Below are 26,478 nucleotides of genomic sequence, written 5' to 3' on the forward strand. Positions count from 1 at the left end.
AGAAAATGGCCACTAGCAGGTCCAGGAAGAACACTACAAAAAATAAATTTAACACCAGGATCAGGTACATAAACATGCAAGGCGGTAGAAAGAGAGCGAAGTGATTAGAGATACAACAGCAGTTGAAGGACGAAGAAGTAGGGGTATACGCGCTATGCGAGACACATTGATGGCTACGTCTGAGAAGGGAGCAACAGAACAACAACGAAGAGGAAGGGAGGAGGAGTAGGTATGCTGATGCATCAAGGAACTAATTCGCAAAGAATAAAGTCAGCTTGCAAAGAGCATGTCTGGGTATCGGGTACAACTGCCGGTAAAAGGATATGGCTAGAGGCCGTTTATTTAGGGGCAGGGCACAAATGCAGGCAAGAGAACATGGATCTAGTTAAGTGTCTCAATGACGATATAAAGCAGTTTGGAGACTCTGCCGATATTATTCTGCTGGGTGACAGGAACGGCCACATCGAGGAACTGGATGGATACACAGATTGTAACGGGAAGTTAATAATAGACTTCTGTGAGCGACACAGCCTAGTTATTGTAAATAGAGAAACTAAGTGTGAAGGACAAATCACGTAGGAATCCCGTAACAGGCAAATGACCATTGAATACTGGTTAATGTTGTAGGGGATGTATAGCAAGCTCCAAGAATGGAAATAGACGAAGAGGGAAAGTACAGCCTCGGAAGTGATCATAAGTGCATTAGTCTACAGTTAGGAGCCCTGCCCAAAAGAGAAATGCAGGGAAGTCAAAAAGAGAACGCAAAACTAAATGACGGAAAGGTAGCGGAAATAGCGGCCGGCATGAAGGAAGAATGCGATGGTATCCATCCCGATGTCGATGCAGGCATAGTCACTCTTCCTGGGGCCATAGGGTTTAGAGATAACAACAGTCATGTAAATAAATCTGCGGGGGAAATTTGTAAAAAGGGATTGGAAGATTAGTGGGTCAAAAGCAGAGAAGTGACATAAGCTTAAAAAGCTAGGAATATGTATTCAAAGAAAATGGAGAATTTTAATAACTTAAAACATTAAACAAAAATAAAGGTAAAAAACCTGAGCATGGTGGCAACTGCCATCACCCCATTTCAAAAGGGACGCTCCTACCTTCCTTCCATCCATCCATCCATGATCATCATCGTCAACATTTTTCCTCCACCACGATAGGGTCTCTAGAAATACTTGCTAGTCTGCCGTTCGTGCGGAGCTCCCTACGGAACCGGTTGGCTTCGCCTCAGATGAATGCGCAGGGGGCGCTGCACACATTGGGGACGTCGTGCCTGCAGGGATGGTCGTGCCGTGCCTGCCGTGGCTGCAGAAGTGTTGCGCGCTGCTTTTTGGTCGCAAGCCCAGAATACTGGTGTCTTTTTTCCAAATACGTGAACGCTAAACTGAGCGTGTGTGTTGGTGTGCGTGTGCTCATGGATGTGTGATCGCGTCATGTCTAGACAACGTGACAAGCGCGACAGCACGTGTTTCGTGCCGAGATGCAAGCGGTGCTACCGTTACTGCAAGGTGAAATGCTCTCTCTTCAGAACACCAAAGGACGCAGAGAAGAGGCGACAGTGGGAGCGCAACATCAAGCACGGCGACAGAGTGCTCGACGAAGCTAGTGTCGTTTGCGAGCGACACTTCGAACTGTGCTTTATTGAGCGAAGTTTTAAGACTGTGATTCAGGGCAAGGTAGCGGAAATTCTCCGGGATGTGCCGCAACTCGCGAAGGATGCTGTTCCTACACTGTTGCCTGAGGCCCCAAATTATATCTCGAAACCTCTGCCTCGGAAGAGGAAGGATAGAAACTTGTGCGAGCAGAAGCAAACGCCGGGAGCACCACCAGAGAAAAAAAAGCGCATTGATCTTGAAGCACCAGTGGAGGTGATTGAAGAATCTAGCGGCGGTGGATCATGTGACGCGATTCTGCTCAGGGAATGCAGAGAGCTGCAGCCACCGCCACCTTGGACAAATGTCGACCTTTCGGATGCTCAGCAAATAACATTCGCACAGTGCCAGACAAGTGAGGACGGCTCTCAGGACGCCTTATACGTAAGTCGACGAGTTCTGCTCCGTCGCAGTGATTTGGATGACGCTGCCACGAAGGCTACTGTGTATATTCGAGGAAAAAAAGTGAAGGAGTTGGACGTCAAATCCACAGAAGAGGCAATAAATCTTCTTCAGGACATTGCAAAACGCAGTTTGTGCCCTGGCTGCAGATTGAAGCCTATCAGCAAATCCTTTACGGCTTCAAATGGGCGTTACTTTGCTGTAAACTGTTCCATTCTTTCGGATACAGCATGCATAGCTTGCAAATACTTACGAAAGCTAACTCAAAACACCCCGTCAAGGAGGGAGAAATCAAGAGTGCCGTGCCTAATGAAGACGCCGACTTCAAAATCTCGGGCAGTGCGACATATGAAAGACGAGATGGAAAAGCTGCGAAAGGCTCTGGATGAAATGAAAAATGAAAATGAACAGCTTTCAGCAACAGAGTTTGAAAGAAGGGTTAGTGGCCTTCCTCCTAAGCAGCAGCTTGCTGTCAGAACTTGTTTTGAGGCTGCCAAACGCAAGTCAACGAAAGGGATGGCATATTCCAATGAGTGGCTACTTCAATGCATTCTGATGCAAATGAAGCGCCCTAAGTCGTATGAACATATACGAAGACACAACATCCTGGCTGTTCCAGGTAGAACATGCGTACAAAAGCGCATCCACAGCTTCAAGACTGGATTTGGTTTTAACCCAAATATATTTAATGCTTTATCCGAGAAGTCGCAACATATGGATGAGTTCTCACTCAGAGGAGGTATCGTCTTTGATGAAATGAAGATCTCCGAGCACCTTGATGTGAAATCAACTGGTGAGTAGTTTTTAATCCTTACTTACACCCATAAGTAAGCTTTAAATGAAACATGTGGCAACTGTGTTTTTGTGTACACTACTTGTATTATTTTCAGGTGAGCTGGAAGGATTCGTCGATCTTGCTCAATTCACGCCCGATTCCCAAAAAGACCAACTCTCTGACCATGGCATGGTAGTTCTGTTCCAGCCTTTCCAGGATAATTTATTTTCTAACATATATGTCGGATTTGTCACGTTACTGTTAAAACGCTGTGTTTGTGGAAAAAGTAAATTTGCTGTTCTATCTTTCTAGGCAAGTGGACACAAGTCATTGGGATTTTCGCATCACGTGGCAATGTCAAGGCGGACACCTTAGCCAAGATCATCATTGAGGCGACAATTCTCTGTGAGAGGGCTGGATTCTTCGTTGACTATGTCACGTGCGACGGAGCAAGCTGGAATAGATCAATGTGGAAGAGTTTTGGCATTCGAGGTAACTGCTGAACTGGATTCAATTGCAAACTGTTGTTGTCTTAAGATCATTTGGGTGGTTACAGCGTTACGGTTGTTCAAAGCATTTGCTTACAGCGCTGCCTCATTTCCTTGCAGGTGCGAGCACAGGCACGCGGTGCAAGGCGCCACATCCTGTCAGCTCAACGCGCCATCTGCACTTTCTCTCGGACTTCCCCCATCTAGTTAAAAATGTGCGAAATGCATTTGTAGGCAAAGGGTTTAACACACCTGAGGGTCGGGTGCACGTTCAACCGATCCGAGACGCTTGGAAAATGGACAGCAAGAGTGTTTCTCTTTCGAGAAAATGAGAGTTGCTCCAGCATTCCAACTATTTGGTGATAACATAATTAGAGGTCTTTTTATTTATCGCACCCAGTTAAGATGCTGTTATGACTTTGTGGAAGCAACAGGATCTTTCGTAAAAAGGATGAATAAGCTCATAAGGATAATGACTGTGCGTGTGCCAAAAGCAGCGTTATACCCGCAGTCACCAAACTTTGAATTTTTAAAGGAGTTCCTTGAACACCTCACAGAGTGGGAAAACCATGCAAAGGCCACAATAGGTGGTTTTCTGAGCAACAGCACAGCCGGTATTTCAATTCAGAGCACACTCAGTTTAGTTGCACATCTAGGCACACTTGACTTTAAGTATCTGATGACTGCAAACTTGAGCCAAGACAGGCTTGAAAGCATTTTCAGCATCGTTCGGCAATCGTCAGGAACTAATGACCATCCGAATGCCGCTCAGTTTTTGGTTAGTGTTAATGCACTCGCATTTTACAATCTTGCGAAACCACCACCATCGGGAAACTGTGCACCAGAAGTTGTCACTTCCTTAGTTTCGGTGCCTCAGAAACAACCAAGCAGCGAGAATATGCTGGCTATTCTCGACAGCCTTATTGATAAAGGAGAGCTCAATGGTGCAGAAACTGCATTGGTTTCTTGTGCTCCACGTACAAGTACCACGTCTGACCATAGTGCCTGTGTGACAGGGAAAAGACACGAGATGTTAATTTATTATATCTCGGGCTACATAGCTAGAAAAGCACTGAAAAAAAAGCCAGTGCACAGACTGTGCATCAACCTTGACGAGTGAAAAAGCAGTGGCTACAGAAAATGATCGGGCTGCAGCTTTCACTGCAAACTTTGATAATGGTGGCTTACTCTATCCGTCTGGCCCCTTGAAGAAAATTATCACCGTCCTTGAAGACAGCTTCACCATTTATTTTAGTCTGAATAAGTTGCACGAGAAAAGCATTGCTGACTTCGCTGATTTCTTAAGACATGTAAATTTTCCATCCCTGGCCTGTGTGAAACATGGATATGAAATTGTTAATGGCATAATCAAATTCTATATTCTCCTTTGCCTGCGCTTCTACACAAAGTCTATCAATGTTGAGAGGGCAGCCAAGAAAGAGCAGCTGAAGCTGTTAAAGATGAGAAGATGCCAGTAGATGGTGCAAACAAAAATGTGGGCAGTCTGAGTGCAAAGTGATGGAAATGAATGTGTTCAACAACGATTTTTATTTTGTGTCATAAATTAGTGATCCTTGGGTGTCTTTTGCCTGACAGTACGTGTGACCTACATTGCATGGGCTAATAATGCTATTTTACCAAGCATGGGATTCGAAGAAACTACTTAGAATGCATGCTTATGTTCATTACTTCTGTAACTCGGTTGCCTAGGCACTAAGGAATGCGTTCCTGCAGTTTGCCTAAATCACGTTATTTACATGGCTCAGGTTCTCTTACATTTTTAATTGTGCGTGTATCTAGAAGTTTACAGTGTTCAGTCTCTCTTCTAACTTCATTTAGAGTCAGTAGAAGTTGGGATCGGATCGATAGCATGAATGAAAACGTCGCTGTCAATAGCGCTCTGTTGCGCGCGCACACGGTCGTGGGGTTTAGAATCCTGGGTAATAATTTTTATACAAGAACTTCTTATTTAACTTCCTCAGAAGGCGGTATTATAATACGTGGCACGGCATAAAAATTGGGTGTAAAAATAAGCAGGTTCGTTTCACCTTCGACTCTGGAGTACGCGCACAAAATATTTTCGCAAAAAAAAAATCGTTTGCGCCGCTAAGCCGATAACTGAAGTGCACATTGAAAAACCATGACTAAGCTAAAATAAAAAAAAATAATCAGTGCAATCGCATGCGCAAGGCATATGAAAACGCGCAGTGAATTTGTTTCGCGGCGCGAAACGCGCGTCTACAGCAGACGCCGTGGCTGGCATGGCACGCCGGTTGCTAGCAGCGCCACCGCGGCGATCATTCATCAGCAGCCCACGCCGCGGCCAGCGGACGGCAGACTAGCAAGTATTTCTATGGACCCTAGCCACGAGCTCCCGCTATCCATGGCTGTCTAACAAGACGTATAGTGTGATGTCTAGGGCTGCGTTCCAATACTCCCAAGTAGACGGCTACTTGACGTCTAGCCGGACAGCCGCCATCTTGGGACACGTTCCATTTCTCGGAGAAGCAGTCTAATAAGACTGCTTCGCCGAAGTCCACATCGATGCAGGCTAACTTGCTGTCTAAAGATGGCGGAGCTGATGTATGCGGATGAGCGAGTCGTACTCTTGCGGGCGTCGGACTGTACACGGAGTATAGGAAAGGAAAAATGTGAGTCATTTCATTATGTTATTTGGCACACAAACTAGTGGCTAATTAATCGTGGACGTGCGATTCCTAGCAGTGAATCACGCAGGAGAAAATCGTGCAGTTGAGAGCTTTGCTACAGCAGCGGACGCTGTAGGTATGTTTATGTGTTCCGGCATCTGACGATTCCGGATCTTAATTAGCACCTTGATTTTAGAGAATACTCGTCGCTGTCGTTGGTTTTCTCAACGGGCGTTAAGACGGCTGGCATGACGGTTAAGAAATGTGTTCTTCTGTTACTGTATTAGTGGCATCAACTCTTTCGCGTGCATTCTTTTTTATCTCTACACTCTCAGAACAAATACACCGGCATGTTGCGAATTGATTTTAGTCTTTGCAGGACTAAAGATCGCTGCTGTATTTAGGTCTCTCGCTGTCTCCGAGTGCCACGTACGACAGACAGCAGGTTTAATGTCACGTATGTGTTTTCCTGTTGCAGTATATATTAGCCGTATCGCATTTCGCGCAAATTGATTGCAGTCTTTCGTATTCTTTCTTATGTTTACAGGACCGTCTGTATGAGCACGTTCGAGGAGCATGTACAGTTTAGCATCAATAATAAAAGAATAATCGCATATCTCTTTAGCGTCGTCTTCGGAGAGCGGCCCCGTCTGCTACAACTAGACTGACCGATAGGCACATCCACCAGTCCGGTTTACGCGCAAAGTCATTGCAGAAGAAATGTGCAAACTTGTTGAAAAGATGTTTTTAATTATCGTTATTGCTCAGTTTGTGAAAAATAGTAGTACAACTGTTCATAAGCTTTAGTTACATTATTATGCCACGAGGCGGCGTGAGCAATAGACAAGTTCCAATACATGGACATGTAGACGGCTTCCTAGGCTGTGTTCCAATACTCTAAGACGTCTAGTGTGACGTCTAGGAAGCAGTCTACATGTCCATGTATTGGAACTTGTCTACTGCTCACGCCGCCTCGCGGCATAATAATGTAACTAAAGCTTATGAACAGTTGTACTACTAATTTTCACAAACTGAGCAATAACGATAATAACGATAACAAGAAAAACTTGTGTTCAACGGCGCGCTCACTGCAAGCAGACGACAAAGACGCAAGCGGCGGGAGGGATGGATGGATGGGATGGGATGGGATGGGATGGGATGGGATGGGATGGGATGGGATGGGATGGGATGGATGGATGGATGGATGGATGGATGGATGGATGGATGGATGGATGGATGGATGGATGGATGGATGGATGGATGGATGGGTGGGTGGGTGGGTGGGTGGGTGGGTGGGTGGGTGGATGGATGGATGGATGGATGGATGGATGGATGGATGGATGGATGGATGGATGGATGGGTAGATGGGTGGGTGGGTGGGTATGGCTGAACCCTTTAAATCGGGCGGTGGCTCAAGCCACCTAGCCATGACTTATGAAATTTTATTCTTGTCTTGATTTTAGCCACCAATCAGATAACCTTCGCTTGGTTACTTCTACCCGCTTAAAATCTACTTTCCCTTCACTGTCCTTAAACCCCAATGCTTTGGATAAATCAGCCCCACTGCTTTCCACTGTAGGGTGAAGCCCTTTTCAGAAAAGTATCAAGTGTTCAGCCATTTCCTCCTCCTCTCCACACGCAACGCACAACGTGCCTATCTCGTGGTACCTGACTCTATATGTCTTAGTCCGCAAAACTCCCGTCCTGGGCTCAAACAACAAAGAGCTTCCCCTACAATTATCATAGGTATTTTCTTTGGCAATTTCCTGCTTAAAAATCCTGTATGTTGTCAGTGCTGATTTCGTCACAATTCCTGTTTTCCACAGAGCTCTCTCTGTTTCTTTAACCTTTTTCTTAACTGATAACTGCTGATTTACCCCTCTACTGCTGTCCAGATATTTGTTTGCCAATTTTCTAGTTCGCTTTCTCCATTTCGTATCAAAATTCCTTATATACAGGTATCTGAAAACTTTCCTAGCCCACTGCTTTGCCCCCATTTCTCTCAAACGCTCCTCAAATGTCATCTTACTGCTAGCTTCTCTGCTCTCGAACGACGCCCATCCCATATCACCCTGTACCCCCTGATTTGGTGTATTGCCATGTGCTCCCAAAGCTAGGTTCCCTATGCCACGTTGTTTAATTTGAACATATTTTAACTTGAACATCTGGTCTCATGCACAGGACCGCATTACCCGCTTTTCTGCGTCGCCATTTGTCGACAGGCAGCGAGACTGCGAGACATTGGGCAAAGTTCGGAGCACAGGACAAGCGGCGCCATTGGTACACCTCTCTATTCTTACACCGTGCTGTAGATGTAGCAAGTTTGAATCAAGTGGCAGAAAATTTTTAAATGCAATTTTCTCAACAATGAATATGTATTTTGCTGCTGCAAAAGCAACATACCAGAAAGAAATTAGACCAGCCAAAAAGACATACACAGAACACTGAGAAGTGGCCTCTTTTCTATCTTCCCTTTCTCAGTTTTCCTGTGTGCGTCTTTTTGGCTGGTTTAATTTCTGAACGCAATAAACTCACTAGCCCAACAGCGTGTTTTACTGAATACCAGAAAGAGTTATGTAATTGGTTTTTATTTCTGAGAACGAAGATTACAGGCCACTTCGATGTCCTTTTAAAGACATTACTTTAGGGTGAAAAGATGGAGACTGCAGTTTTATGAAATGCAAGAAAACAGCATCAGAATGTATGACATAAGCTTGAACATTTCGGTATCTTGTAGTATGAAGTACTGCGCATAGTGGTGTCAAAGAGATAAACTGGATTTGGAAACAGTGTACATAACACTGTGGCCCAGCAACCCAGGCTGCGGGGTAGCGGTTAAGTACCTGGCGGTGTTGCGCTAGCTTGCTAAATTTATCCTTCTTTTTGTCTGTGCCTGCTTGCTCCTGTTCTGGGGTGATTGGGCGCGGGACGAGAGCTTAATGTCTACTTCTTCTCCTGGCCAGGGGTTTTCCCCTTGGTCGGCATCTCTTCCTCAAGACTAGCTAACAATTGATCTCTTTTTCCGCAGTGGAGTTTCCAGCATTCCAGTCGCTTTAATGCCTTCCGATGGAGGCGCGATCCGACTGAACAACCCGGAGGCAGTCCAGGTGGCTCTTCAATCCACATCCAAGCACTTCATGCGCATTACTGATGTCCGGCAGTTCGGCAGGGGTGGTATTTTGTGCAGGTCACCAGGTAAATACTGTATTGAAGACCTGCTAAAGTGTACAACCTTCGCCAACCACCCGGTGAGCGCATTCATTCCGCCTCATCTTGCATGTTCCAAGGGCTTGGTCCTAGGGATCGACTTTTGATTGAGCCCTGTGGAAACGCTTGAGAACCTCTCGCCTGCGGGAGTGATTGCTGTCCATCGATGCAGCAGGGTGGTTGACGGAGTAAAAATTCCTACGGAGTCCGTCATTGCCACATTTGCAGGAATAGTTTGCCCGTCAGAGATTAAGGTGGGGCCATTGGTTTTTCGAGTAGATGCCTTTAACTCTCGGCCCCTTCAGTGTCAAAACTGCTGGCGATTTGGCCACAGCGGCAAAGCCTGCAAATCGGCCTTACGCTGCTGTGCCTGTGCAGAACGTCATTGCAGAGAGGAATGTTCTGAACAGCAAGAGAAATGTTGTTTGTGTAGTGGTGCTCACCCTGCTGATTCTCCTGACTGTCCTGCACGAGCACAAGAAGTTCAGGTGCTTGAGCTTATAGACAAGCGCAGATGCATGCAGAGAGAGGCTTTTGCCGCAGTCAAGGAGAGAGCCTCAGGCTACTCTAGTGTGGCCGCCAAATGTCCACCAATAACGGACTCTAGTTGGTCCCAGGCTATTACAGCGGCAGTTGAGAAAGCTGTGGCAAATGCAATGGATCACATTATGGAAACCGTATCCATGTGCATTTCGCAGGTCATAGCTGCTCAGATGCTCAATCTTCTGCAGGTGTCCACCGCTCCGCTCTTGCCTTCTTTGGCTTTGGAAGCTACTCCTCCTTTAGTAATCGATTCCACTCCACAGGGCCAAAAACAATGTGAGCAACAAGAGACCTCCCAGGCCTCTCCTTCGAACAGCGTTATGGGCGCATCCTCTATGGACTATGGATATGGAGTCTGATCTCCGCGCCCAGAAACGAAGTGGGTTTCCTCTGAATATTGCAGGTCCATCTTGCCCCCAGTCAAAGACAAAAAAAAAGTAACGCAAGTGAAAATGCTAAGACCAGGATTCTAGAAAAGGCAGTCGCGGCTGCGGCACTCCCGGCAAGATAGGGTTCTTAAGCGTACTCCAATGGAATTGTCTATCTATATTCTCAGCTTCAACAGATTTAAATTGCCTATGCAATCAGCTTCTACCAGATTTAGTTGCTTTACAGGAAACGTAGCTAACTACAAATTTCAATTATCATCTCAAGGATTACCATTCGTCGGTCATCACGAGGGGGGGGGGGTGGGGGGGGGGGTTGTTAGAGCTCATCTCTACAGTTTTGCCACAGGGCATGCATTTCTTTCCAATATGCGGACAATGAATGTGAAATCCTTGCGGTTGACCTCAGTGTCCCAGGTCAACAGCCCTTTACAGTAGCTAATGCATATTTCCCGTGTGGTGTGCGTGACACTCGGCCCCTTGACTCACTCATGTCTAGTAGCCGATCTGAGGTTCTATTACTTGGAGACTTCAATTCGCACCATGTGACGTGGGGGTTTAAAAGAGACAGCTTTGGTTCTAGACTGTTTGATTGGGCTTCTGACTACAATTTGATCTGCAATAATTCCGGATTGCCTACGTTTGTTTGGAGTCAATGCCGCTCTGCCTTGGATTTAACTTTTTCCTCCCCAGGAGTCTCTGTTATGTCTTGGGCACCTGTTGACTGTGCAACAAACAGTGATCATCTACCGATTAGTTTGAAGTTTGCGTGTAAATTAGCTCTTCCTGAGCGACATCAGCACACGTTAATAAATTACACTTGCTTTAAAGACAAGCCAAAATCAGCCCTCCAAATCACTTCAGACCCTTGCGCTCAGACAAGTGCCGAAAGCAAGGCTGCACATCTATGTTCAGTACTGGACCATGCAAGGCAAAAGTCTGAATTTTTGGTTAAGGGAACCAAGGGTGCAATCGCAAACAATTGGTGGGATGCTGAGTGCACGCGTGCATATAGACGACGGAAAGCAGCTTGGAAGAAACTTCTCATCAATCAATGCCCACAAAATTGGTTGGATTATAAGTATGTTGCAGCAACATTTAAGCGCACTGTCGCCCGTGCAAAGGAGGAGTATAATACAAGTCATTATGATTTCCTTTCACAATCGGGAAATAAACGAGATTTGTTTAATTTTATGAGGCGCAACAAGGTGATTCCACCGGCTGCCAACATTGAATCCCTCGTTCAGTCCCCTGCTGACATCGCAAAGGCCTTAGAGGATATTGCGTGTGGCCTAGAGCTTCGCTTTACATCTGCTCTACCTCCTCCTGCTATACTTACATGCACCTCAAGTGATTTCACTGAGGTCTCTATGCCTGAGCTGTCGCAAGTTTTGCGCTTATCCCTAGCGGCTCCTGGCCCCGATAAGGTCACTTCATCTATGATCAAAATTTTGTTTAGTGAATCTCTTGCAGACCTGTTGGCTCTAGTTAACCATTCTATTAAAGGTCCTTGGATACCTCATGAGTGGCGTCTTGCTGAAATAGTTCCATTGCTTAAAAAGCAAGGGGAGGGCTTAACTTCAGACAACATACGCCCTATTGCATTAGCATCAAACCTAGTGAAATTGGCGGAAAGGGTCCTTCCCAGCCGTGTCATGTCATTCATTTCGGAAAATGCTCTCTTGAATTCATGTCAAATTGGTTTCAGGCCGGGTTGTTCAATTTGGTGTGCTCACACTGACCTAGAGAGTCGTATTAAATTAGCTCGCAATAGAAAACAGTTTGCTGCGCTTGTCACCTTGGATGTCAGTAAAGCATACGACAGCGTTGAGCACTCGACTCTGTTACTAAGATTACAGGAACTGAACTTCCCAAGCTATTTTGTAGCCTGGATTTCTGTTTTTCTTCTTTGGAAAATAGAGAATTTTACTGCTGCCAAAATGGTGTTTCCTCAAGGAGATTTCCACAGACAAGAGGTGTACCGCAAGGATCAGTTCTCACACCTGTTCTCTTTAACATTTTTCCATCTGTCCCTCAATGTGAAGAAATGCGCATTGTTAGTATTTCCGGTTTCTGTTCCTGTAAATATCTGCCTGGTCTATAGAAACAACATAATACCTCAAGTTCAGATGGTGAAGTATCTCGGAGTAACATACGACTCTACTCTATCCTGGTGGCCACACATTGAGCAAGTTTCTGCAAAAGGAGTTCCGGCCATTGGCATCCTACGCAGGCTTTGTAGTGCTAGGTGAGGCATGAGAAGGCATACACTTCTGATGATTTATAAAATGTTCGTCCACCCAATTTTGGAATTCGGGTGTGTTTTATTCTCAGAAGCTCCTGCCTATAAACTTCGTCCTCTTGTGCTGTTGGAGCGTGAGGCGTTGCGCCTTTGTCTGGGGCTTCCAAAATATGTCGACAATGCTGTTCTGCACCTTGTGGTGAGAATCCCATCGTTAAGAGCTAGGTTTCACCTTTTAACAGTTCAAACATTTCTGAAATTGTGCGACTCACCTCTTCACGCTTCCAGTATAATATTTCTTAGTCAACCTTCCGCCTTTTTTAGTGCCGCCTGGTCTCATTTTCATACTCCGCAGATATGTTATGTGCAGTCCCTCCTTGATCCCATAAATATTCATTTCACAGATGTCCGCCAAATGTATAACAACTCTTCATCTGTCCAGATTGAATTCGATGACATTTTCCCATCGAATGCAAAGCTGCAGCCCTTCCCGCTTCTTCAGGGTCTGTTGCAGGACCACCTAAGGTCATTTCCCTCTCATGTTCTTATTGTTACCGATGCCTCGCAGGATCGCGAAAAGGCAGGTGTGGAAATTTTTTCGCCTTCACTGGATTGGTCTTTTTTTTCTCCGTCTTCCTGACTTCACTCCAATTTTTCTGGCTGAATTATTAGCAGTAATCTTAGCCTTACAAAATTAGAAACTACCGTTACCCAGGTCGTGGTTATGACAGACTCTCTGTCCATTTGCTCTTCATTATCCTCACCCACTGAATCTCGGGCATTACGCCTCTTTAAATTCCTGATTCCGCTCCATCTAAATTCGGTAAGGTTGCTTTGGGTACCAGATCACATGGGCTTTCACTTAAATAAGGTTGCAGATTCCTTAGCTAGAGCCTCTCTCTGCGGCCCAATTGTTGCTGTCCTGCCAACGAGTGCATATACAGCTGCGGTGAGGTTTCGCAGCTACACAATATTTCAGGAATTTGCTGCCTCGGCTCTTACATCATCTCCCGAATATCAACATCTTCTGCATCCTTGGAGTAGCAAAGGCTGGCCCTCGCGCTGACTAGAGGTCTCTTTCACGCATTTGTGTTTTTGGGTTCCCCTTCTAAATTTCTGCCTTCACAGATCTGGCCTGGCGGCTTCCCCATTGTGCCCTTTTTGTGCCGAACCTGAGACAATAGACCACTTTCTGCTGTTCTGCCGCCGCTTCTCTCATTTGAGGAAGCGTCTTTTGCAAATTTCATTTCATCAACTGGGCTTGCCTGTGTCCTCCGCGGTTGTTCTTTTCATTGGCGCGTCTTTCCTTGGGCGAAGCGACAGGAATGCGCGCTCTGCTGTGCAAAATTTTCTTCAAGAAATGCAGCGACTCCCATTCTAATTTCTTTTTCCCGCTATCAGTCAGTACAAAATTGAAACATTACAGGCATTGTATACTATTATGCACATTAAGCCATTGTCCTGTCCTCGATCTACAAGTTAACAGGACCTCTGTCTTCCAATCTATCAGACTACATACTATTACCACTCCTTTTCCCGTCAAAACTTTCCTGTATTCAGCAATTAACCGCCTGTGTCTTGGCCACTCTCCCGTAGTGGGTATGTGCCAGCAATGTCTGAGGCCTTCCTTCCTTCCTTCTTGCGTCTTGAGTCTGCGCTAAGAAAGTCATACATTCACGAGGTGCTACTGAGTTTTGACAACCAATTGGCTGAGCTGGCTTCAGCCAGGTTCCTTGGTTCGCTTGTGACAGGGGTCGCCGAAAGCCTCTTGCAGAAGATGAAGTCTAGGGCAGCGAGAGCTGGGGCAGAGGTTCCTCGAGAAGAGGTGAGACCTGTGGCGGTGCCGTATGTGCACAAGTTTGCCCAGAACCTGGAGAAGGTTGCGAGCAGGCATGGTGTCTGGCTCGTCTTCTCAGATGCCCTGAAGCTCGAAAGCGTTTGCCCTCGAGTCGAAAAAATAAAGCTAAAAAACGAAGCATGGACGACCATTCATTAAATGTACCGAAGGGGTAGTTTATGAAATTCCCCTCTCGTGCGGTTGTTCCTATATAGGACAAACTGGGCGCTGTGTCAACGAGCGAATCAGAGAGCATGAACGAAATGTGGAACAAAATAAAGAGGGCCCAAATTTTCTTAACATATTAGATCCTGCCCTTCACGCTCTTGTCAGCCATGTTTTTCAAAGGTGCGGATTCTCGCGAGGCGCCGCTGTTCCTGCTGCCGGGCCCCTTCCCGGAGCTCTGGTCCTGGCCGTGGTAGTTTCCTGTGGGGTCCTGGATCGGTTTCCGGTGGCCTTTTGACCGCTTTTTGCGGTTCTGGCCTTGGCCGCGCACCCCGGTGCGTGAGGCGCCGCTGTTCCTGCTGCCGGGCCCTTCCCGCCCGGAGCTCTGGTCCTGGTCATAGTGTGGTCTTCTGTGGTCCCCCACCCTGCTGCTGGTGGCCTTTTGACCGGTTTTTGCGGTTTTACTGCCGATTTTTTCGGTCCTGGCCTTGGCCGCGGCCACCTTTCGTTGCGGCCCCGGGAAGGAGAAAGAAGAAGACGACGTTTGCTCTCCTGGCTGCCTGAGTGGTGCTGCTGCCTCGGGGCCCCTTTGGGGTCTCTCGGTGCGCCTGTTCCGGTGGTGGTTGGCGGTTCTGGACCTGCCTGGCGTTGTCGTGACCGGTCCGCGGGCTCGGTTTGCGGTTGTCCTGGCCGTTTTTGCGGTCGGGACTCTTTCTGTGGTCCGGCCATCGGCGACTGTCTGCGGTCTTTCCCTGGCGCGCGGCTTAACCCGCGCTCGGCTCTATACTGTTTGGGCGTGGGCTTTGGGCCTCGCGCCGAGGTCTCGCCTTAGCGAGGCCCATGGTCAGCTTCGCCCTGACGCATTGGTGGTCGGGGGTCCTCTCGGCCGCTGCCATGAGCGCCTCGGGCGCTTCTCCTTCGGCGGCGTCCGTGGAGGCGGCATTGCCCATGGTCGCTCTTCGTCGTCTTTCGCCGGGCGCGACTTCGGACCCGGGTGTCTCGGCGGCTCCGTCCATTCCGGCCGTCGTTTTCGGAGGCCGGGGACGACCTCCTCGCCGGGGTTTCTGATCCAGTGTCAACCGCGCAGCCTTTAGCTGTGCTTCGGACCGCGGGCGTTTTGGGGCTTTCTCAGCCGTCCCCGCCACCGACGGACGGCGTTGTCCCGCGTGCGACCTCGGGAGTGCCGGGGCCCTTTGACGTAGAGACGGTGTCTGGCCAGGAGCGGCCGGACGAGTTGGCCCCGTTCCTGGAGTTGTCGGGCGTGGAGTCGCCGTTGGAAGTGGCGGCTGGGCCGGTCCGGTCCGCGCCGGTGTTGGGGCTGGGCTTTGAGCCCGTTCCGTCCATGATGCTGCCATGGCGGGGCAGGAGCAGATCGTTGCGGAATTAAATGACGAGGACAACAAAATGTCCTTATCCTTGCGCACAGCTCTCGCTTCGGGGGTGGAGGGTGTCGTGCGGCAGGCGGCTGACTTTCGGGCCCTGGTCTTCCACGCCCGGGGCCGCGCGGAGGTGCTCCGCGAGATGTAGGCTGCCTCGCAGGCGGAACTTGTTGCGGCCAGGCAAGAGGTCGAGGCCACGCGGCGGGAGGCGGAGGTGCTTCGGGAGCGCAATTGCCTTCGCCGAGGCTCGTTTGCGGTGCTCCTGTGGAGCCTCCGCGTAGGACGTTCGCGGAGGTTCTGAGGTCTGTGACGACGTCTGCTGGAGAGAGGACGGCGGGGGACTCTGCCGCCGCCAATTCCGGGACCTGCAAGCGTAGTGCCGGTGAGGCGCGGACGTCGCGTTCTTGACTCCCGCGGCGCCCTCTAGGACGCATGCTCGCGACGTTGCGGCGGCGCTTAAGTCTAACATCGATCCGGAGGCCGCGGGTATAAGCCTGTTTTCCTTCGCCACACAAGGCTTGGCGTGACCGGTCATGTTGGCGGAGGACCGGCAGTCGTTGGATAGGCTGACGGAGGCGGTCAGGCGGAGCGCGTCCGCGAGTGCGACGATGGCGGTTAGGGTCGCTGAGAGGAGGCGGCCCCACGTTAAGCTTATCGGGGTAGACCCCGATGTTTCTCCCGAAGATCTGGTCAGGGTACTCAACGTGCGGAACCAGGGGTTGGACCTCGATGTGGTGTCGAGGGGTCGCGTGACTGTGGGGTGGACGAGGGCGCGGCTCGAGGAGGACCCGCATGTCCCCATGTGCACCTTCTGCGCGACCTACGGCCACACGCGCAGGGGGTGTCGCGCACGCTCCGACCCCGCGAGGGCGGTCTGCACGAAGTGCGGGGGTGCGCACTTGGCGGACTCTTGCGGGGTTAGGGCCAGGGACGCGGGGGTCTCGCCTCCCACGCCGTATTGTGCCGCACGCGTGGTCTGCTGTACCATGGGTGCGGCGAGCCAGGGCTCCTACCTCAAGACGTCCCCTCTTTCCATCCGGCTCCAAGCAGTCTTATCTCCACGCTTAGTCACAAGAAAATAAAACGGGGGTGTAACAAGGATGTAACGCGCATGTTTGAGCGTTCGCTGTGCTGTGAGAAGGCGCAGGACAGAAGGCTGCGTTGAACACATATATATAGTTGCAGCATTTTATTTCATTCTCGGGTTTCTGTTGGCAACGTCGTCAAGGTATGTGGTTTATGCTCGTTTTTTATTTTCGCCTCGTATGATTAATTTTTTTTTTTCCTGTTTTAACAACACGCTCAAGATTACTCCGAGGCTCGTGCAAGAGGCAAAGCGAGAGGGAGGTTTCACCCTGCAGAAAATCCGTGACCTGAAACCGCGTATCTGTATCGTTGTCAAGATATCGTGGGCGGCTGTGGTGTTGGCTGGCGCCGAAGTTACAATTAATCGGGCCAACCTGCCCACCACTGCACTCTCCGTAAGTTCGGAGGGGGAGGAGCAACAAACTTCTCCACCCCGCGTGCGAAAGATTGTGATTCGACTGCTGACCGGTGATAGGGGCCACGCCTGATTAGTCGTTGACCGGAGGCATGAGGCGTAGGCAAGTTCCGTAGCGAATTAATTTAATTAGGCAAACAACAACCAAGTATTCAATATGCCCAACAAGGTAGAGCCGTACACTGACGTGACGCAAATAACAAGCACCAATTGAACACGTTAACACAACAATTAACACAAAGAAAGAAGCATCAGGGCGATTGCTATACAAAAATGTTACGAGACGGAAATACAGTTCAAAGGATTACAACGAGGAACACATAAAGCAAAAAATACAAAGATAAAAGAGTTGAAGTGAGTGGTGAGAAACGATGGCTTAGCTGCGGAGTGGCAAGGTCCGGTCGCAGGGAGCGTCGGGCTGCGGTTGCTTGTCGCGGGGCTGATGGGGGCTTGCGGGTACGGGCGAACTTGGGCCTCGCGTCTTCGGGACCACCGTCGCCGCGCTCTACGCGTCAGATCTCCGCCTAGGCTCCTTGCCGACCACTTCCCTGGCTGACCTCACTCACGACCGCATGCACCGAAATGTCCAGACCAACTGCCAGCGCGCGGCGTTCCCGTCGCCCCCTTCGCATGGCAAAGAATGAAAAAAAAAACAGGAAAAAAAGACTTCAGGAGCCACTCACAGAGGAATGCAGCTCCCAAAAAGAACATGAAGTTATGTCGAAAGAATTCGGCACAATGCCTTAATCCAACGAGGAGTCATTGGGGGCCGCGAACAGTGCCGGGGCATTCAATCCGCTTCTGCTGTTCCCAACACGTGCAAGTGCTTGCCACCTGTATGGCAACAATGCTAGGAGGGGGGGGGAGTAGTTTTGAGTGACCCCTCCAGCGCTATGGTGAGAATGCCGTTCCCCCGCGGGGGAGGGGGAAAAAGTCGTCGACGCCGCTCCGCGACATGTTTCTGGGAAACAAAGGTCAAAGCTGGACAGGGCAGGCATGAACTTTGTGACAATCGTATGCCCATCTCGTCTTTTCTTTTGGCACCCAGGTTGCTCTTCACATGCGTTTGCTTTTGCGTGTGCATATATGCTTTTGTACCCTTTAGAACGTTTGCTTAAGGTGCATCAACTTTCAGCCTGTATTATGTTTTTATTGCTCCTTTTTTTTCAGATTTCTCAGAGCTATAGAGAAAATTTTGGCCATTATTATTTGCTGGTGTCGTAGTGCTCCGTACATTGTGTTAAATGGTGCATACATATGCGTCTCCTGTTTGTATTCATTTAAATGAAAAGAGCACATCTAATAAACTGAAATTACATCTGTATCGCGCTGCTATTTCCTGTTATATGGGCGGGATCGGGTGAATTTTTGAATTGATATTTCCTTTGTGTGTAAAATTGTAGCACATTTCATTTTCTTGTGGCGGGAGCAGCGCAGCACGAAACAAAGAGAGAGGCGCGAATCAACGCTGACTAATAACCAGATTTTTAATCCACATTCGATCGAATATATACATCTCACTCGTGCAATAAGGAAAGGACAGAAGCAGGACAAACGAATAAGATGTACACGTGGTAAAAGATTAAGACAACGCACGCAGATAATCAATTTCGCTGTCACGAAACGCTGTCGAAAGTATGCTGACGGATATATGTTGCTCTTTTGCCCGATGTTGAAGGCTTCTTCAATCTCCCTGGTCCATTGATTAATATACGACGGGATGACCATTGTGTTGATAAGCTGCGGAGCGCATTCATGCTCCCTGCATTGTTTTGCTAATTCACTGCTGACGGCGCCCTTTAGAGATATTTTGTGTTCTCGACGCCATTCATCCAAACAGTGCCCTGTTTGACTAATGTAGGTGCGTCCGCATGACAGAGGTTTTTTTTGAACCCCGCTTTTCACACATTTCACGTGTTTTTTCCGGTGCTCATTCTTGCATTGGTGTTTCTTTGTTCACTGTTAACTTTGAAGCACAGGCTTCTTAATTTGTTGGGCACTGACATGAGCACTTTTACACCAGCTCTTGCGCCTACCTTTTTGAGACTGTGGGAAATGCCAATAATGTAAGGAATGACCGTGTACGGCTTCCTTTCTTATGATGTGGTTGTGACTTATTTTCTGCCTCTAAGTGCTTGCAGAATCCCTTCTGCGACACTGGATAGCGGTCTCGTCGGGTAACCTGCTGCTTTCAGCCGACTGTTCTTAGCGTCAAAACTGCCTTGAACGTCATGATGGCAGTATCTCGTCAATGTGGCTCTCGTTGCTACTTTTTATTTATTTATTTATTTATTTCAGTACCCTCAGGGCCTGAGGGCATTACAGAGGGGAGTGGAGTACAATAGACAAAATAACAAAGGAACAGCAGTCACAAGTAACACAAAAATGTGAACAAGAATATGGCTCGCGCAAATCAGTAGGTTACAGCAAATACAATCAAACGAATTAACAGTAATTTAACACGAAATTATGAGCAAAGAATAAAAGTAAGCATACCACGCAAACAAGCATACCACGCAGACCAGGTCTGTTTTAACTACCGCATAAGCTGAAAAGAATGAACGGCAGGGCGCAAGAATTACATGTACTATGTTACCATCAAGTTAGTTAAAGCCGATTTAAACACAGAGTGGTCACTTATTTCGACGACCGATCGGGGAAGGTGATTCCATTCTGCCGATGTGCTGGGGATGAATGAGTTGTAAAAGTGGTTTGTTTGGCATGAAAGAATACCAACTTTATGACGATGATCGATCCGAGCTGAAACGTAGCAAGGTGGCTAAGGGCTAGAAGAACTAGGACTAGAAATAACAAGTGAACGCCCAAAAAACAGCGTTATGCGATTTCTTGACTTGACGCTAGCCTTTCTAGGCACTCACATATGCTGGCGGTACGTACCACGAGGCTGGAAGGGACTGCTCCCCTACACATTTGCGCACTCCAAGATCATCAAGCGGTGGTAGAAAAAAACAGCAAGGAGAGCCGCATTGACAAGATCCTGTCATCATGAAGTTCAAGGCAGTTTTGACACCCAGAACCGTCAGCTGAAAGCAGCAGGTTGCCCGATGAGACTGCTATCCAGTGTTGCAGAAGGGATTCGGATTCTGCAAGCACTTAAGAGGCAGAAAATATGTCACAACCACATCAGAATAAAGGAAGCCGTACGCGGTCATTCCTTGCAATAATAGCATTTCCAACAGTCTCAAAAGGGTAAGAGCAAGAGCTGGTGTAAAAGTGCTCACGTCAGCACCTGTGCGGCAAAGTCAGCAGCGATGAAAGAGAAAAAATCAATGCAAGAAAAAACATGTGAAATGTGTGAAAAGCGTGGTTTATGAAATACCTCTGTGATGTGGACGCACCTACATTGGTCAAACAGGGCGCTGCTTGAATAAACGGCTTCAAGAGCACAAGATCCCTAAAGGGCGCCATCAGCAGTGAATTAGCAAGACATTGCAGAGAGCATGAATGCGTTCCGCAGCTTATCAACACAATGGTCATCCCGTCGTATTTTGATCAACGGACCAGGGAGATTGAAGAAGCATTCAACATCCGACCATAGAGCGACATATGCGTCTTCATACCTTCAATAGCGCTTCGTAACAGAGAAATTTATTATCTGCGTGCAATATGTCTTAATATTTCACCACGTGTACATCTTATGCGTTTTCCATGCTTCTTTCTTTTCCTTCTTATACGAGCGAGATGTATATATTCGACGAACGTGCATTAAAAATCTGGTTGTTATTCAGTGTCGTGTCCCGCCTCTCTCTTTGTCTCGTGCTGCGCTGCTCCCGTCGCAAGAGCATGCACCAACCAGCCCAAATTGTCACCTTGTTTAAGCACATTTCATGTAAACAGGTAGGTCTGAATAGCCTAGCCAGCAAGCATTCACGCGACTTGACAGATGTATTACACCACCTGCAACGTAAGCATGTGCCTGAAATTTGGCACATATGTGCGCTTAGACGCCTGAAGTCTGCATGAAGGAATAAATAATTTTAGTGAGCCAGAGCCGAGAAATCTAGCATTAACCTTTTGGGGCTGTCCCTGGGATGCACAACTTTTTGGACACTGCTAGTTGCGGGGACGTTTTTTGGACGTCTTCGGGAAAAATGAGAACCTCCTGGGGACATTCCAAATGTCCTGATGGGATATTTCTGGGAGATTTTGAGGAGGTTTTGTGTTTGTTGGGTCAGTATATAATCCGGTGCGTCTTTCTGTTTTCTTTTGCGCGGCAGGCGCAGATAGTTTTTTGTTTTTTGGTAGCTTTTTCAAATTTAGTGTTTTAACCGAGAGCGCGTTTTCATTTTCTTTTTCATTCTTGCCTGCCGGCATCGGTATCTATACTAGGATACAACTTAAAAAAACAGCAGTTAGCACGGTCCGCGGCGCACTGTATTACTCCGCTAGCCAGTCACAAAGGTGAAAGAAATCAGCTTTTTAATATTTGACTTTATTAAACAAGCCAGGTATCAAAATTCTACAGCTTATAACTTTTTTCTCATGGTTAGCTTCTTGTTTAGGTGACAAGAGGAGTTTTAACAACGGCCTACATTTTTGTCGTGGTGAAGTTCTGTGCGCCGGTCCTGAATGTGGGCGGAGCTTCACTGCAGACTTAAGTTGTATCCGACTATAGTTTTCTGCGCGGTTTTTGTGTTCGAGTTTGGGCGGCCCGTGTCTGGGGAGTTGGTTGTGGTCGGTGGTGGATGGATGGATGGAAAAACTTTATTTTCGTCAGAGAGCATGTGTGGACGATTCCGTGTCAGATGGCCATCAACCCATGGCTGACGGCGACCTGGGTGGCCCACTCCACGGCCCTGGTCTGGACGACCGGGTCTGAGCTGGCCAACACGGCCTCCCACTGCTCGAGGGAAGGATCACGCATAATGTCCGCCGGTGGCGGTGCTATGCTACAGCTCCATAATATGTGGTCATAGGTTGCCAATTCGTGACACCATTTGCACTCCGGCTGAATGTCCGGGTAGAGTTTGCTCAATACGTATGGGTTGAAGAAACATCGTCTGCAATCGTCGCCAGACGCATTCCTGCGCCTTCACCAATTGCTTGTCCGGGGGTGGGTAAATCCTCCGCTCAAGTCTGAAATGATTAGTAATGTCATGAAAGGATACCAGCCCATCTCTCGTGGACCTTCCCGGGACGTCCAGCTCACCTACTCGGCTGACGAAACCTCGAGCATTCATGTGAGCCGTCTCGTTCCCAGACTGTGCAGGTACCCAGACAATTTCCGTCTCCGTAATCCCTCGCTCCGTGGCCCGATTCAGCAACCGCGCCGCTGTGACAGATATTCTGCCCCTCGCCAAATTTCGGATGGCTGTTTTTGAATCGCTGAAGATCAGGTCAGCATTACTACTAGTCATAGCTAGTGCTATCGCCGCTTCCTCAGCAGTTTCTGGGGAGCGGGTTTTGACTGATCCAGAGGCGATCAAGCGTCCTCGCCCGTCCACCACCGCAATTGCAAATGCATCCTTGTCCTTATACTCGGCGACATCTACATAGACTGCCCCGTTGTACTTCCCGTACTTAGAATGTAAAACTTTGGCTCTTGCCTTCCTGCGGTCCTCATGATGTATTGGATGCATGTTCTTGGGCAAAGGTTTTATATACAAGCCCTTGTGCATTTTCCGCCTCATCTGAATTTTCGTGTCACCGGCTGGAACGTCAACTCCAATGCCGATCCTTTCCAATATGTCCCTTCCTGCTTTTGTTTTTGAAAGCCTACCGAGCTGCATCACCAAGTGCGCCTCCCGTAGTTCTTCTAGGGTGTTGTGCACCCCTAATCCCAGCAGCCTTTCGGTAGACGCATTTTGAGGCAACCCAAGGGCCGCTTTATACGCCTGCCTAATCATAGCTTCCACCTTTCCTTTTTCCGCCGCGTCCAACTTCAAATAAGGCGTCGCATACACAATTCTACTGAGCACAAATGCCTGCACTAGCTTACACAAGTCTTTTTCCTTAACACCTCTCTTACGATTGGCGATTCTCCTGATTAGCCGCACGGTAGCATTGACCGTATTTTTAAGCCTTTGCAAGGACTCGCTATTCTTCCTGTTAGTCTGCAGATACATACCCAGGATCCTGATCGTTTGGACCTCAGCGACCGGTACTCCCCCCACTTTCACCTCTAAAGGTGGTGGCGGCGTATAGTGCCTCGCATGTATCCCTCTTGGTTTATCCCTCAGAACAAAAAGCTCGGACTTGGGCTGAGAGCACGAGAGTCCTGCTTCCCCTGCTAGCTCCTCCACAATATCCACCGCCTGTTGTAGAGTTTCTTCCAACTGTGCGTCACTGCCTCTTGTTACCCATAGAGTAATGTCATCCGCATAAAATGTATGTTTAAGTCCCGATATCCCTTGCAGCCTGGGTGGTATCTTGATCAAGGCGAGATTAAATAGGAAGGGCGATAATACCGACCCTTGCGGTGTCCCCTTGCCCCCCAATGGGAAGGGATCCGATTTAATTTCTCCGACTACAATCTCCGCAGTCCTACCCTCCAGAAACGATCTGATGTACCGGAAGGTTCTACACCCCGGTCCTATGTCTGATAGGTTCCTCAATATTGCCTCATGGGTAACATTGTCAAAGGCCTTAGTGAGGTCGAGACCCAAGATGTTTTTTCATCGAGGCGGCGGTGGTCGTCCCTCTCTCCCGGGCGGTGTGCGTGTTGGGGGGTCCCTGGTTGGAACTTGGTGTCTGGGTTGGGGGCGGGTTTTTGGATGTTTTTGCTGTCCGCCGCCCTCGCCTTTTGCAGTCGGAGTTCGGGGTTTCTTTTATATTTTTGTTTTCTTTTGATTTTTTTCTTTTCTCCTTTTGGCAACGCCGTTTTGGCTGTTTTTTTTTTTGGTGGCGATTTCTGCCTTATAGATTTGTTTTTTTTTCACGTCGTTCATATTGGTTTTGTTGTTTTTGGTGTGCTTTTTATTTTAGCAGATTTTCCTTCCCCTCTGTCCCTTTTTGTCTGGCAGGACTGTTTGTTTTCGGGTTCTTTTTCTTTATTTTAGATATTCGTTTTCTTTTTCAGATTTTCCTTCCCCTCTGTCCCTTTTTGTCTGGCAGGACTGTTTGTTTTCGGGTTCTTTTTCTTTATTTTAGATATTCGTTTTCTTTTTCGTTTATTCAGGTTAATTTAGATCATTGCAAGAAGGCAACGGGGCTGCTTGTGGACCGCTTGGGAGAGGCGGATTTCGATCTGGCCGTGATTTCGGACCCGTACGTTACAGGAAACGTAATTCCAGGGTTGTCTCAGGAGTGGCTCTGCATATCGGCGGAGAGCGGCCATTGTGGTCAGAAAGGTGGTTTGGGACGTGTTCCCGGTACTGGTGACTCCCCGTGTCGTCGCGGTCTCTTGTACAGGGAGGGAAGGTAGTTTTGTGCTAGTCTTGGCATACGCTGCGCCGCACCAGTCAATGGCGCCGGTTTTTGACAATCTGCGAGCTTGTCTTTCCCTTGGCGGTGCTGTGCCCGTGGTGCTCGTGGGGGACTTTAACGCCAAGCACCTAACGTGGGGCCCTGATCCCTGTGATGCTCGGGGAGGTGAGCTCCTCCGATTTGCCTTGGGGTCGGGGCTACTCGTGCTCAACGACCCGGCGTCTCCCCCACTTATTCTACCGCGTATGTTGACAGCTCGATCGACGTCACCCTCGCGACCCCATCTTTGGTGCTGATGGGGTTACGATGGAGGGTGGCAGAGACGGTCAGCTTGTCTGAGCACCGGCACATCAAAGTGCACTTTGGTGCGGGCACGGCGCCGAGGGACAGGCGGTTGACGTACCGCGGCACCACGCGTGTCCTGGCTGCGCTGAGGCGATCAGGGTTCGTGGACCGTCTGGCCGGTGCTTGCATTCGGTCTGCGGAGGTGCTGGAGACGGTGCTTCGGCGCTTCCAGGAGTGCTTTGGAAAGGAGTGGCGCAGGCCGTCGGTGCTCGGACGGCGTTCATCGGGGCGCGCAGCTGTGGGCGGCGCGTCCTGGTGGACTGACGATCTCGCTCTCGAGCGTGCCCAAGTGCGGGCGATGCGGAGGCGGTATCAGCGCTGCCGGGACTTCCTCCTCAGGAGGGAGTTAGGTGCGCGATATTACCTGTCCCTCCGGGCTTTTCATGAGCGCGTGGCGTGCGCGCGGGATGCGGCTGCGAGAGAGCTGGCGAGGGAAGCGCTAAAGTGGTTATTGGAAACTTTCATACGGGGGGGGGGGGGGGGGGGGGGAGAAGGGGGGAGGCGCAGCCCGGTAACTGCCTCCTTTATGCAGGGGAACACCGCAACTGGGCTGCGCGGGGAGGGGGAGAAAAGAGAGAGCAGAGAGGGAAGCGGGTCTAGTTGGAAAGGGCAGGAAGAGAGGAGGGAAGGGGGAGGGCAGTCGGCGCATACCGATCTGTCCCTGCGCTGCGGGGGCTCGTCGGGGCGCCCGAGGAGATGTTGGCGGCGCGCTCACACTACACAGAGGAAAGCGCGCGGCCTCGGGATCAGTTTAAAAGCGGCCGGTAATGGCCGCCCTGTCAATAAAGTGGATCAGGTGGCGTAAAGCCCTGCGCGTTCCCCAGGCAGATGCGGCCGGGAACAGTAGTTCGCTCGAGGTAGCAGAGGGAAGCCCCAACTCCCCATATTCTATGCGCAGTGCGGTTCGCGGTCCCGAGAAAGCGGGGCACTCACACAGTAGGTGGTCCACTGTTTCCAGCGCGCCGCAGTCAGCACAGAGTCCGTCCCCGACGCCTCCGATGCGCTGGCGGCGTTCGGCAGTCCACACACAGCCAACTCTGATGCGCAGCAGGAGACGTCTAGCCCTGGTGCCGAAGTCCACGAAGCTTATAAGGCGCGGAGAGTTCCCGGATGCAACACGGGGATCCGAGTGTCGTGCCATCAGCCTACGGTGGATGGTGTTGCGGGCCACGTCAAAGGGCGTCACGGCGTCGCTCTCGGGAATCGCACTGTCCCCATGCGCGTTCTTCGCTAGCCGATCGGCTGCCTCGTTACCGGGCAGGCCAATGTGCGAGGGAACCCATTGCAGCACGATGTCACAACCGCGATCGCGCACTGCACATAGTTTGGCAGACAGATTCGCTACACAGGGGGTGCCGCGGTCGGGATGACGTAGTTGCATCAGGGTGGCACGTGAGTCACTCGCTATCACCACAGCTGTCATCCGAGACTGTCCGGCGATGATGTCCGCGGCGAGGTGGAGCCCAGCCAGCTCGGCCACAGTCGAAGATGGGCAGTGCGGCACTCTACACTGTCG

At 49.3% G+C, this 26,478-nt stretch overlaps 2 protein-coding genes across 2 annotated transcripts in view; both read left to right on the forward strand.

Moving 5' to 3' along the window:
- The first annotated feature begins 1,439 nt into the window (after nucleotides 1-1,439).
- LOC144098205 (uncharacterized) lies at nucleotides 1,440-3,236 on the forward strand. The gene is made up of 3 exons (XM_077630708.1): nucleotides 1,440-2,853; nucleotides 2,951-3,027; nucleotides 3,148-3,236. Exons 1-3 carry the CDS (start codon nucleotides 1,440-1,442, stop codon nucleotides 3,208-3,210), a joined length of 1,554 nt encoding a protein of 517 aa, XP_077486834.1. The 3' UTR covers nucleotides 3,211-3,236.
- Nucleotides 3,237-7,365: 4,129 nt separating this feature from the next.
- Nucleotides 7,366-26,478, forward strand: part of LOC144096741 (uncharacterized) — a 52,281-nt gene continuing 33,168 nt past the window's right edge. The window contains exons 1-2 of the mRNA XM_077629590.1: nucleotides 7,366-8,251; nucleotides 9,000-9,166. Coding sequence (XP_077485716.1) covers nucleotides 8,145-8,251; nucleotides 9,000-9,166 — 274 coding nt within the window. The 5' untranslated portion in view covers nucleotides 7,366-8,144. The remainder of the gene's footprint in view (nucleotides 8,252-8,999; nucleotides 9,167-26,478) is intronic.

The sequence above is a fragment of the Amblyomma americanum genome, chromosome 7 (genome assembly GCF_052857255.1).
Source record: "Amblyomma americanum isolate KBUSLIRL-KWMA chromosome 7, ASM5285725v1, whole genome shotgun sequence".
NCBI classification, from domain to species: domain Eukaryota; kingdom Metazoa; phylum Arthropoda; class Arachnida; order Ixodida; family Ixodidae; genus Amblyomma; species Amblyomma americanum.

Coding starts and splice junctions, on each gene's coding strand:
- LOC144098205 (XM_077630708.1), top strand. CDS start 1,440: ATGTCTAGACAACGTGACAAGCGCGACAGCACGTGTTTCGTGCCGAGA. Junction 2,854..2,950: donor CCTTGATGTGAAATCAACTG/GTGAGTAGTTTT, acceptor TATTATTTTCAG/GTGAGCTGGAAGGATTCGTC. Junction 3,028..3,147: donor AACTCTCTGACCATGGCATG/GTAGTTCTGTTC, acceptor CTATCTTTCTAG/GCAAGTGGACACAAGTCATT.